Source organism: Cydia strobilella, chromosome 5, assembly GCF_947568885.1.
Source record: "Cydia strobilella chromosome 5, ilCydStro3.1, whole genome shotgun sequence".
Lineage (NCBI taxonomy): Eukaryota > Metazoa > Arthropoda > Insecta > Lepidoptera > Tortricidae > Cydia > Cydia strobilella.
This window is the reverse complement of record NC_086045.1, coordinates 11,416,836-11,430,777: the sequence shown is the minus strand read 5'-3', so window position 1 is coordinate 11,430,777 and position 13,942 is coordinate 11,416,836. Positions and strand designations below refer to the sequence as shown.

Here is a 13,942-nt window from a genome sequence, read left to right as displayed (position 1 = left end):
TTGGACCAGCTAGAAAATAGTGAATTTTTATCGCGGTAGACCCGTTAATATCAGTAAATATGTGTACAAAACGCGAGAGTTTAGAATAACATAATAAGACAAAGTTATTGCAGTGAAAATCCCTATGTAAACTTTATAGAGAAAGTAATGATTACGGATTCGGCCGACTAGTCGGCCACCTGAGCGCCGATTAGTCGGCCAGTCGGCCAAATCACTAGTCGGTACATCACTACTAAAAACACGTGAGTGAAACCGCTATGTTAGTTAAGTTAAAATGTCATTTGCCTTTGTATGTTAACTTTTTTAATATTTTACCAAAAACTCATAAATGCATACACGGTATGGTGTTACAATGAATTAAAAGTAAATATAGTTGGTCAAACCAAATTGTCAGTAAATAAGAACAAAAAAACTGTACTCATATTTTCTTTTGGGTGCTAGTACTAGTGTAAGACAAAGATAGTATGATTCTCTTTGTCTATGTTTGAAATGAGATAGTCCTTTGACAAACTATAAAATATTTACAAAAAATCGTAACATTAATCAAACTATTTATGACAATTTCAATATTCTGTTACAGAGTAGAAGGCACATTTCCTAAAGCCCCATTAGAAGGTTCAAGAACATGCAAAATTCAATACATTGCCAAGCCAACTACAAAGAACAATGAATTTATAAACTGAAATAGATCATACACTAAAGAAACTCTTTAGTGTATGATATCTATTTCAGTTTATAATTTATACTATACAGGATGGCTAAAAATTAAGTGCATTCCCGTTGCCAGGGAGGTTTTGGGATTATATTGAGCAACTTTTACTATGGGACCAACCACGAAATCGCGAAAAATAAATTTACCCTCACATAGAAAATGGACCAGCCAAAATAATAATAATAAAAGACGTTTATTCAAAAAGTTTGAACATAATAAATGTATGAAACAGCCCAATTTTTTTCTGCGATTTCGGGGTTGGTCCCATAGTAAAAGTTGCTCAGTATAATCCCGAAACCGCCTTGGCAACGGGAATGCACTTATTTTTCAGCCACCATGTATAATAGTGTAAAAACTTAAAAAAACAAATAAAAAAATATTTCATAAAATAATTTCATTTGTTATAGTTGGACAATGAATTTAGTTGATCAACCAAATACTGCATGTAAAGAAAATGGCATGCAAGCTCTTTATCCGTCTAAATGGGGCTTAAGGTCATACCTCTTTCATAATATCTAGAACTTCTTCTGGAGAAGATGTGAACTTCTCTGTGGCATCCACCTTGACACCCTGCGTGGTGTCTCGGACCTTGACCTTGTCATTCTCACAGTTCAATAGGTCCTTTAGTGTTTCATTGTAAATTTCTATGAATGAAACTCTGAAAGTGCAAGAAAAAGATGACAATAAAAATTGTCTGAATTATACAGTGTGGAAAAATGTAGTATCATGTTCTATTAATATGCTTAGTAGATGGCCCCTTATTATTATTATATCACAAAGACGGTGGTTTGGTTAATGAAAATACCATAAATCAGGGGTTTAAGAGTTGTTCCACAGAACATAACCAAGGCAATGAGTGATGAGTGACACTAAGCGCCACTTGCACCATCATCCCACTAACCCGGGGTTAAGCGGTTAAACCGTTAACCCAGTGTCAAGTTGTACTGGTTACTATGGTAACTCCAGGTTTAATGGGTTAACCCCGGGTTATTGGGATGGTACAAGTGGCGCTAAAAAGTTTATAACCCATGTGTTGAAGTGTCAGAATGTTTTCAAGTGTTTCCTGATAACTGATGGCACATTATTCATCTTTTTCAAGAGTGCTATTTGAACAACCCTCTCAGAACACAAAATCACACACACACAAGACACGAGTATAAAATCATTTCAACTCTTTATGTGTAATTATTTAGATAGATGGATCCACACGTCTTTAACTAAAAATTTGTAAATTTAATTCAAGCAAAAACCTAAAAAATATCAAGATATATATGTTGATTTTGTGTGAAGAATGTATTAGATTTACATAATTAGATAATATCCATAACAAGGTCAAGGATAATGTCATGTGATATGTAAAAACAAGATTGCATATTCATCATACATATTTTTATTGTTTTAAACTACAATTACATATAGATTAGATAATAATTGGGAATGTGCTAATACTTTACCTAACCAGGAAATCTCTATCCGGAATGCATTTGATTTGTTCAAATAAATCCAGCACAGCCAACTGAATGATGCCTGGAGAAGTCGCCGTTCCAGACATAGTGTAGGTTTTTCCTGAGGAAGTCTGCCCATAGGCAAATATAGTTCCATTGAAGCCAGCAATAGCTGCCTCCACAATTGGCTTGGCAACATCTTTGTAGACATCTTTGGTCTTGGTTGTCACATCATATACTTTATCTGAAAGATTACCCACGAATTATACTTATGTTCTGCTGGCTCAATGAATGACGAGGTAACCCCAAATACTCTCACTTACCGAACGTGTATTGTACTCCAGATTCTTTCCCGCTGGCGTCCAGCTGATACAGTGCATTGTTTTTTACTTTCCATTGGAACGAAAGCTTGTCCTCTATTTCGCGAGAAATCAGCGGCCTAACTTTGACAACAACTTTTATGTTGTCACTCATTTCTCTTCGTTTAATAGACACATTTACAAATAGTACCTACTACGGAAAACGAACTTTCACAAAGGCATGGGCATGATCAAATACTGCAAGAGTCAGCAAAGCAAGCGTTTCAAATTTGTATTGTGCTGTGATACATAAACATACAGTCACTAAAATAACCGACGATAAGAAAATTTTCAAATAAAAAATCGCTCACATCACTCGTAATTTTTTTAAAGTGTCCAAATGCTTGATTATTTACAATGCATAAATCAAGTCATACGAATTAAAAAGCATCAACATGAGGGTACATAACAACGAATAAAAATTTATTTATATCCAGTATTCATTCAAGTTACATGTTTATTATATGTATCTGATTTTGTAAAATTATCTAGTCTTTTCTTTAGAGATTTTTTTCCTCGAATCTAAACAAGTTATAAGAAGTTGTAGCAATTGTCTATGACTACTTCATCTTAGCTGTTTGAGGTACATTAAAAAAAGTTCAGTATTAACCGGCAACGTCATATTGGTCTATCGCATGTCAATGTCAGTGTCACGTCACTCGACTGGATGGTCACTTCACTTGTCACGTCAGTTGTCACTTAAAACATGCACATGTGCGTCGATGTTTTAATATAAAAATTATAAAAGCGGTATTATTACGCATAATCACTCAACATGCAGCATGATGATGTAAGTTGATACTTATTTGCAAATTAAATAAAAACCATACTAAGTGCAGATTAATACGTATATTCTTAATATTTAGGTTGTTTGGGCCATCATCAACAAGACTCATTGTTCTCACAAAGTAACGTAAGTATTTGGATTGCAATAATATTTTATTGATTAATAATTGGTTTGAGTTATCAAAGTAATTTTTACGCGTTTTTCAGGACACAGACTCAACATTTTTGCCGCAATGAATATAACCTCACTGGTCTATGTTCGCGGGCCTCCTGCCCCCTCGCAAACAGCAAGTATGCGACGATTAGGGAAGAAAATGGTATTATTTACTTGTACATGAAGACAGCGGAAAGGTATGTTTTTATTTAGGTCCCTATCATTTCTGCAATGTTATCCATTAAACTAAAGCTGTGGAAAGTGATTGTATACATAATTACTGTATAGTTTATGCCTAAGAATCTTAGACCCCAGAAACATCTTTCCATATCTTCTTTATATATTACTGGGAAGCCAAAATACCACTATCTGTGTTTCTGTGAAAGATCCTGATTCTGTGTTGGAAATGGACACAGGAAAATGTTTTGTTGCTAGAACAGTTTGAATACTTTCTAGGCCTTATGTATTTAGGTTTATTAATTATTGCCAATAGGCAATGATGGAGGAGAACTCTATTTGTATTCTGCTAATATTATTACCTGTATTGTAAAAACACTGCATTGGGATTAAATATTTTGCTTGAGTGTTACTGCCACAGACCACCCCCTATAGATCGAGCTTATAGGACGACTCGCGGTCACCGCCCGTATGGTGTATAGGTCTTATATAAGATTGCTCGTGCGCCGCTCCGAACAGTTGCGCCCAAGAATACGACCTATTAGCAGTGTGCGAAAATAAATCACAAATAATTGAATTCGTTCGCTAATAATTTATATTGCAGCGTAAAAGGCAAGTCATCTAAGACTATTCCATCTAATAACATTCCAGTTAATTGTGAAATTCATTATTTTGTTGAAAATTGTTTCTTGTCCCCGGGATTCATTTTATACTGGTGAATACGGTTGTACTGAGCAGCAACGAAGTATGCCCGTCCCTTTTCGTCAACATGAAAATGCAATGTGCTATCCCTTTCACGTTAACGACTAGTGATGTGAAGGTGATGCTTTCGTCAGTTGCGAAAACTTCGTGCTTTCGTTCGTACCGTATTGTACCATTTAAAAAAATATAAAAGTCAACTGGGAGTCTTTTTTATTGATAATAATTAATATGTAGAATCTGTAGTTTTATTTAGTTGGTAGTTTATCTTAGTAGGTACTGTAGGTACCTATGTAGTTTAGTTTTTAGGGTTCCGTACCTAAAGGGTAAAAACGGGACCCTATTACTAAGACTCCACTGTCTGTCCGTCTGTCACCAGGCTGTATGTCATGAACCGTGATAGTAAGACAGTTGAAATTTTCACAGATGATGTATTTCTGTTGCCGCTATAACACCAAATACTAAAAAGTACGGAAGTTGGAGTTACTCAGAAGCACCTTATTTTTTTAACGCTTTTACGAAGTACATACTTTGTAAATCTCATGAATGTAAATTTCACCACAAAATGTATGCAACACCGAGTATTAAATTTCATACATATTTTCTGGGACCCTTATTAGACAAATTTTACCTAAAAATAAAATTTATATTAAGTTACTTACCTTGTTCCAAGCCTTCAAATTGAGATGGCAACATTCGTTTCTTACTGGCAACACCACAGTTCCGATGACGTCAGGCGCAATACCGGCTTTTATGGCGGGTTTTTTCCATGTTTTTTACGAATCCAGCTGGCAGGCTGCGCGCCAATGCTCAGACCATTGGACTCTCAATTTGATTACCTTGACCTACCGTCCAATATGATGGTGGACGGTAGGTAGCCACTGTAGATAGACAGGTGGCAAAATAGCCACTGTGGGTAGACAGGTGGCGACGTTTTATTATGTAAACAAACACAGTATTCAGCGCAGCTGTAGGTACTTGTTTTGTTTACTGAGGTAGCACGGTATTTCATTGACATAGCTGAAAAGACAAGCTTAAAACTAAACCCTACTGCTGAAATAAAAGCTTTAATAAACAATACTTACTTTTGCTGAAATATAAGTATTATGAATATGATAAAATGTGTATGTGAATGAAATTAATCGTGTAAGTATAAAAAACCTAAAATTTTACAAATTGCCAGCAGGCAGCAATGGAATCAGGCTTGGAACAAGGTAAGTAACTTAATATAAATTTTATTTTTAGGTAAAATTTGTCTATTAAGTTGACTGTACCTTGTTCCAAGCCTTCAAATTGAGAAGTGTTTGTTATCGACTGCTGGATGAGTGAGGATTGGTAATATTCAATAGATCGCCAATGTGAATAAAATAATAGATAGACATAAGGAAATCTGTATTGCATTAAAATAAAAATCAACTTTTACACATAATTGGTATATGACATATGACCTTATATTAACATTGATTAGAATGCGTGAATCATATCGTATTAAAACATCTATCTAAAGGATTAGAATGTGAATTATGAGTGCTAATTGTTTTTCTATAAAACTTGTGAAATGTATTAGCACTTTGCCAATTGCCTCTTTCCAAGATATCATTAATATTATGATTATCAAGCCAGCCAGACGAAGCAACTGCGGAACGGACACTACCCGCACTACTGTTTATATTAGCGTCTTTAAGGACTGCCTTTATCCATCCACCAATGATGGTTCGTGAAGCTGGCTTCACAGGACCACATATAGAAATAAATAGATTATTTATATTCCCTCTTCGGTTCTGAGACAAGGAAATTAATAATTTTATCCAATAAACGGGATCTATATTTTTATTGTAATCACATGTTAACAATTTCCAACCAGATTGTCTGCGCGATGCAGTGTCTGTCTTGGAACCGAACTCGGGCCAAAATATAATACAGTCAGAATCAATCTTACAACTGGAATCATTTATACTCAATAACGTCAGATCATGTACGCGTCGCCCTGAACAAAGCAATAACAAAATCGCACATCTCTTAGACACCTCAAATAAACTGGTTTGTAGAGGTTCGTTATTCTCTAAATAAGTACATAAATCTCTAACATCCCATATACTCTCCTTACGAGACATTGGTTTACTCAAAGCTATAGCTTTCAAAGCCTGGCGAACAACTATATGCGAGCTAAGCGGTGGGCCTGAACGTACGGGACAAAAAGTTGAGACAACCGATTTGTGTAAGCAAATTGTACTATGCGATAACTTTTCTACCAGGTGCAAGTCTGTAATAAATCTTGCCAAATCTTGTGGTTCTGGATTGTCTCTGGCGACATGATGGGCAGTACACCATCTGCACCATCTTAGCCACGCTGGCTTGTAAGAAGCTAACGAGGATTTTCGCCAACCGCTTGCAAGTAAATCCTTTTGCTTATCGTTCCACGTACCTATCAATGCGGCCCACCCTGTATCAGCCAGACTTCTAAAGCTATCCGCTTGACATCGATTGGAGGTCTCAGAGTCTGTGTGTCTACTAACCGGTTCTCCAGGTCCCGAATTTCTCTTGGAGGGGCCAGGGATCGGCTCTTCAGGTCGCTGCGCCAGAACACCTTCTCCCAATTCGGCACGATCAATAGGTACATACCCTCTGTGTCGTTCAGGTGACCGAGAACTCTCGGGATTAGACACGGGGGAGGAAATATCCACGCCAGTTGATACTCCCATCTCCGACTGAACGCATCGACGAAGGACGCATCTGGATCCGTCTGGTCTAGAGTCGCATATGTCGGTACCACATGAGCTCTCCTCGATGCGAAAAGGTCTATTTGAGGAGTACCCCAAACCTGGAATATCTGGTGCGTCGCTGGAGACAGCAGGTGCCACTCCGACTGACCGCGAAACCTTGAAAGTCTGTCTGCTTCCGTGTTGTATCTGCCGGGAATGAACTGGATTGTCATGTGAATGTGATAGCGGTCCAATGCATCCAGCACCCGGTAAGTCATCTCCATCATCTGCTGTGACCTCGTACCGCCTTCGTTGCGCAGATATGACACAACCGTTCGATTGTCCGACATAATCATTAGAGACGATTGCGTTAGTAAGCGGCTCTGTGATGTTATTACCTTCTGCACTGCCATCATCTCTAGGAGATTTGAATGTTGACGCGCCTCCCACTGCGACCATTGGCAAGCTAACTGCTTGTTGTTGAGCAGAGCGCCCCAGCCCTGGCCTGACGCATCCGTAGTCAAAAAGAATTGGGGCGCTGGAGGATGAAGAGGAGATGTGGCAGCTACGTGGTTGATCCACCAATCCAGCTCGGTGTATAGGGCTACTGGAAGCTTTACCTTCGCTCTTGGAGACATGTGCAGCAGCTGGTTGCAAAACGTCATCAACAGCCTGCTGTTGAGTCGACCCCGCGGAACAACGAAGCTTGCGAAGTTCACTAGACCCAGTAAAGATTGGACCTGCTTTAATGAAGCGCACCTGCGATTTACCATCATCCGGCATTTCTGCACAACATTTTGAATCTTGGCCTCTGGAAGACACTTCAGGTTGCTCCAAGGGTCCCAACGAATACCCAGGAACTCCATGGACTTCTGGGGATTTAACACGGACTTTCCGTAATTTACAGTCCAGCCTAGACCCTCGAGGATCTGAAGGGTGAGTCTTACTTGATTCTGAAGCAATGAACGGCTCTGGGATGCAAGAAGAAAGTCGTCCAAATATACGATGACCCTGATACCGCGAGATCTCAGCACTTCCGCAATCCAATTTGTGACTAGAGCAAATGTCCGCGGAGAAGATGCGAGGCCGAACGGCAAGGAGGTCACCTGCCAAAGCCGGTGCTGAAACATTACTCTCAGGAATCTCCGGTGTGAGGGCTTGACCGGAATATGAAAGTATGCGTTGTGGAGATCGAGCTTTACGAGCCAATCTCTTGGTTGAAGAAAGTCTGGGACCTTGTACATATTGATGAGGTGAAATTTGGCCACATATACGTACTTGTTTAGTTGTCTTAGGTTGAAGACTGGGCGTACGCTCCCACCTTTCTTCGGAACCAGAAACATGTTCGATACAAAACTTGGGGTCAACGAAGCCGGCTCTAGCACACCCTGTTCTATCATGCCTTTCATTTGAACGATCATTTCCGGACTTTCCTTCGTGGATAATTTTGACGAAAGTCTGGAGGGGTGAACTAGAGGCGGTTTTTTGACAAAGGGTATCTGGTACCCAGACAAAATTTTGATTATGTAGTCTGGAGCCCCCATGGCTTTCCATTGATTTATAAATAGCTCCAGTTGACCCGCTTGGAAGCTGTGATAGTCAGTCGTAGCGCCTGCGAGATCGCTTACCTTGCCTGTTCCTGTAATATTTGTCGCTTCGCTGATTGGATCGAAATGGCTCGGCTTTTCGCTTTCTGTCCTGAGGAGCCCGGGCGGGAGCAGCAGAGGGCCCAGAATACACGCGGAAACTAGAATAGTCCGCAGCCTTCTTGCTCTGCTCCGGCTGAGAGACTCCTTGCGCAGGAGCTCGTTTGCTAGCAACTCCTTGCGCAGGAGTGCGTGGACAGAAAAATACCTTGTCAATTCCGCCATTCTTCGTTATACAGTCAGAAAACCGCTTATCATCGAAGAGGTGCTCCTGTGTTGGAGGGATCTTTCGAAGAGATTCCTTCATGTAGCGATCCTTGACGAAGTTCAATACTCCATCTCTCCGTTGCTGGATAATGTCTGCTCGACGGCCACAGACCATCTGCAAGAGGTCCAGGTGAATGCGAGAATAGTCACCCTCCGAGAACACCTCGTTGATTTTGTCTGCTACCGCCTCAACCGTGCAATCACCCTGCGAACTTATCCAAGACACGAAGGTTTCAAAGCCAGCTTTCAATTTCTCATTTTGTATGATGAGAGCATGAGACACAGCGGCTAGAGTCTTTTCCGTAACGGCGAGGGCACGGTTACGATCAAAAGACTTTATCATGTCATTACTCTCCAAATCAGTAAAGCCAGGAGATGACACGTACGTATTTTGAGCATCTATGTACCGTACCTGTGACCAGTCGTTTGAATTGAAATGCTGCAACTTGTCCAAAATATCAGCATGCTCCTTTGAGGTTATCGCGCCCGACGACTTGAGGGTAGTCTCAAGTTTAAAACTAATATCCTTTGCAGGCCCCGGGACAGGCGCCGGAGGAGCCTCTGGAATTTCCAGATCCTCAGGCGAGACAATTGATAGCACGTCTGAATCACTGGAGTATTCCCGCGGGCGAGTAGAAAAATTGTCACGTAAAGACCTTACCTCGTGGGCTAATTTGGACACTACATCCTCTAACCTGGCCATGCGCTCGTGCTCAGTTAAAGCCGATGCGCCCGGATCATGTTGAACACTATCAGGATTTGAACTATTCATATTAGAACTGAATTTATTTAGAAAATACTTCGAAATTTTCTAAGCTAATTTATAGGTGTTTCCTCTGCCAGAAACAAATCGCCAATGGTCTGAGCATTGGCGCGCAGCCTGCCAGCTGGATTCGTAAAAAACATGGAAAAAACCCGCCATAAAAGCCGGTATTGCGCCTGACGTCATCGGAACTGTGGTGTTGCCAGTAAGAAACGAATGTTGCCATCTCAATTTGAAGGCTTGGAACAAGGTACAGTCAACTTAATAGGTACTTTACGTTTAGAATCTTATATCATTAATATGCTAAGTAATTTTTTTAGATACATTTATAAAGTACCTACTTAATGAATTATTATATTGTTTTAATATTATGAAGTATTGTTTTTGTAGACTTTATTGATAACAATTTTACCACAGTAAATTATGGTACAACTGGTACGTACCACTGCCTGTAATGAACATGTCCCATCCCTACGCTTACACGTGTCGTTTGGAACGACCAATCACAACGCCGTGAGCACCCGTCCCCCGCTTCACTATTTGGTGATTTCCGTCGCGAACAAAATGGCCAATATTAGGCTTCTATAGGCGGTTATCTGTGGTTACTGCACAATAGTGTACCAAAGCATCACACCAAGTCACCAAATGTAAAATAGTTGCTTTACCCTCATACCTAACCAGGTGTATTTTAAGTACCTTTACTTGGCTTCATATTTGTATGTGCTTGAAATTGCAGCATATTTTTCGTTATTCATAATTTTATAAAATAATTGCTGTTTAAAAAAATAAAAACTGAAAAATTTAATATCCATGAACTGTCAAGGTTAGTGCTTTCGTTTATCAGTCTGTCCTCCTGTTAATCAGTTGGAGTAAACTTTGAATGATTTATAAATATCTTGCATTCCAGAGTCATGTTTCCCGCCAAGCAATGGGAGAAAGTGAAACTGTCACGGAACTTTGAGAAGGCCATCCATCAGATAAATGAGAACTTATTATACTGGCCTGGCTTCATCAAGGCCAAGTGTAAACAGAGATTTGTCAAAATCACTCAGTATCTGATTCGGATGAGGAAACTTAAGCTTAGACGTGTGTAAGTTGCTGGATATAATAATCAACGTAGTTAAGAAGATAAAATAGTATGATTTAAATTCAACATTCACACATGTACATATTATTATGGTTTTATAGGGGCATTTTATTGTAAGATTGCTTTTAAACATGTCAGTAGTATCTGTTACATTTGTTCTAAAAATGGAGACCAAGGTTCTGAGAAATATGTCACTAATAGTGACCATTACAATATGCGAGTTTAATCGTAATAATAATAATAAAATATGAATAGTTTGGATAATAGTAAAAGTATGTGTTATTATGTATACTTTCAGTAAGGAGATAGTGCCTATACAACGCAAAATTGAGAGGCGGGAGCGAAGACGCGAGGAGAAGGCCCTTGTCGCCGCGAGAATAGACAATGCCATAGAGAAACAACTGCTAGAGAGACTTAAGAAGGGCACTGTGAGTACTTAACTCTATTGGTATTACTGCACCTCTCTTGAAACAAAAATTATCTCTTCTGTACACAAAAGCTAAGGCAATCTTTACATTGGATGTGGATCAGCACGCCGCCCTGTGCGAGCAGGACCTTGTTATATAAGTGCTTACGTGCATAGTGCTGCCTTGCTCACACATTGATATGATATGATATGATTTATTTATCTCACAATATACAATTGCACTTAAAATTACACATGGTAAATGAATGGAGTAAATACGCATCAGTTTGATAACCGCGTGAACTAAGAACCAGTTTGTCACCAAAATGACAAACAGAAGTTAGTGTTAGTCATTGAAGATAGGACACATGATTGAAGTGCCACATGTGGTTGCATATTTGTCTGCTACATTGATTTAGTAGTTGAATTTGCCTTTTCCTTCATTCTCTTGTTTCGTTTTTTATTTATCAAATAATATAGGTGATTGTTTATTCACAACATTTGAGAATCGTGTGACTATGTGAAAAGTCCCTTAAAGGAGTTAGAGGTATTAATGTTGTATCAGAGTTAGAAATAATGCTATAGGTTACAATTTAATACTCTCATCATTGATCAACCGCGTATCAATCATATGACATGACTCAGATAATTGGTACATGCAGATTTATAAAAACTAATTATAAAATTCTACTAATTTCAGTACAATGACATCTACAACTTCCCGCAAATGGCGTTCGACGCAGCACTGAAAGCTGAGGAGGTGTCTGACGAAAGCGAGAGTGAGAGGGAAGACGAGGATGAGCTAGAGGTGGAGATGGAGCCGGAATTGGAGAGAGAACTGCAAGCTGTTGAGGAGACAGATGAATTTGTAGAAGGAAATAGTGACATGGACAGTGACGAGGTAAATTTTAAGATTACCTAAAATGCCATGGCCATAGTACCGCATGCAAGTGCAGAGATAACACTGTGTTGCACTGTGTTTTAACACCTTAAAAATATGAATAAGATTTTCGTTGAGATATTTTGATTTCATCTTGAAATATAAAGTCCTTCCATATATTAAGTAAGTTATATTGTGACCAAAATTTGTCTAATTTAATATTTCCCAAATTCAGGAAAGTGATTCGGGTCACAGAGAAGGAGCAGAGGTTGGAAGCGATTTTGAGTCAGAGACATCTGATATTGAGGTAAGATGTGTAAACATATTATCCTCGCACAAGTTTAGTGTTATAACACAACATTTTAACCGACGAAAAAAACGGAGGAGGTTCTCAAGTCGACGCGTATATGTTCTTTTATGTGTGACCACGCATAACTTTTTACTTTATTGGATAGGGTATACCACGAAGTTGGTTCTATATAAAATTTGGAAATTAAATCCTACTAAGGATGGAAAAATTGGGGTGATTGAATGGTTATGTAGCATAATTTCTTAAATCAAATATCCATAGTACGAAATCCCTAAAGACAGAACATCGAAAATCAACGAAATGTACGTAGCGTATTAGGTTAGGTTCGTTAGGTAGCTTCCGATGCCCGAAGGGCAAACCGCCCAGAAATAGGAGCCCCCTGAAGCGGGGCTCCGTCTAGTTAAGTTGTGAAGGAAATGTGTTTTGAAAAGAAACCGTACGGTGGGGCCATGGTTTCGTACGTTAGACTCTTTAAACTAAGGTCAGCTAAACGAAGGGCAAAATGTCGTTAGAAATTTCGAAATTTATACATTTTAAACTTAGGTCAAACTGGACGTAGGAAAAAAGGTCGTTAGTATTTATGTGCACTAGCAGTATTGTACTTCAGACATTTAAAAATAGGTTGATTAACTGTAGGACATGCATCTTTAGGAATTTTGTACATTAGACATTTTGATTTTCGATGTTCTGTCTTTAGGGATTTCTACTATGGATATTTCATTTTAGAAATTATGCTACATAACCGATTTAACAGGGGTGAGTAGATTATAGCCTGAAAAAATTATAAAATAAAAACTTTTTAACAAAAAATTTAAACCGCCGAAAAAACTGAAAAGCGAAAAATAATAAACCTTTTTATTTAACCAGAATGAGTTATTAAAGTAATGTAAGTATACCTAAGTAATTTTGAGTGTTTGTCTCATGCAGTTTTTATTTGATTTAAGTAGCTCACAAGAACTCCGGCTTGCAAAAACTTTTTAGTTTTTATATAATCAGATGTCTAAAAATCTTCGAAAATTGCGTTACATAATATTTGAACGCCCCCAAACACTTTATTTATTCAATGTCAACAAATAACAACTGTCAATTTGCGGAGTTTTGATTTTATATTTTATCAGTTATTCGTATATTGACCCGCTTGTTCCTATTGTCTGTACTATATTTTTGTGATTTATATAATAGCTATTTATATATACTTTTAGGATGTGGCTGAGAAGACTGTTTCTAGGAAGAAGCCGCGCGTTGAAATAGAATACGAAACTGAAGTTCCCAGTGTGTCTAAGAAGAAAATAAAACATTGATGCAAATTAATTTGACGTTTTATTTAAGAAGAACCTTTTTTACACCCCAGTCACCCAGTGTCAAACACTTGTTTTGAGCGTTAAAAAGTCAGCCAAATCAATTGAATACTAAATAGGTAACTACTGGCACATAATAAGTAATACTCTTATCTACTGGGTCTTATTTATAGGGTTTGAAAAATATTAATTACCAACCCAAAATATCGACGACCTACACCGTGGGACTTAGTCAATCTGTGTCCAAAATG

The 13,942-nt window shown here is 38.5% G+C and overlaps 2 protein-coding genes across 2 annotated transcripts in view; one reads left to right on the top strand and one right to left on the bottom strand.

Moving 5' to 3' along the window:
- LOC134741436 (centrosomal protein of 290 kDa-like) overlaps positions 1-2,842 on the bottom strand; it is a 37,813-nt gene extending 34,971 nt beyond the window's left edge. Inside the window, exons 1-3 of the mRNA XM_063674212.1 lie at positions 2,481-2,842; positions 2,167-2,401; positions 1,214-1,370 (exon numbers count right to left, since the gene is read on the bottom strand). Coding sequence (XP_063530282.1) covers positions 1,214-1,370; positions 2,167-2,401; positions 2,481-2,631 — 543 coding nt within the window. The 5' untranslated portion in view covers positions 2,632-2,842. The remainder of the gene's footprint in view (positions 1-1,213; positions 1,371-2,166; positions 2,402-2,480) is intronic.
- A 337-nt stretch (positions 2,843-3,179) lies between these two features.
- LOC134741858 (protein MAK16 homolog A) lies at positions 3,180-13,704 on the top strand. The gene is made up of 8 exons (XM_063674751.1): positions 3,180-3,306; positions 3,383-3,429; positions 3,510-3,653; positions 10,618-10,800; positions 11,096-11,225; positions 11,904-12,104; positions 12,319-12,390; positions 13,596-13,704. The coding sequence occupies exons 1-8, from the start codon at positions 3,292-3,294 to the stop codon at positions 13,692-13,694; spliced, it is 891 nt and encodes a 296-aa protein (XP_063530821.1). The 5' UTR covers positions 3,180-3,291; the 3' UTR covers positions 13,695-13,704.
- Positions 13,705-13,942: the final 238 nt, after the last annotated feature.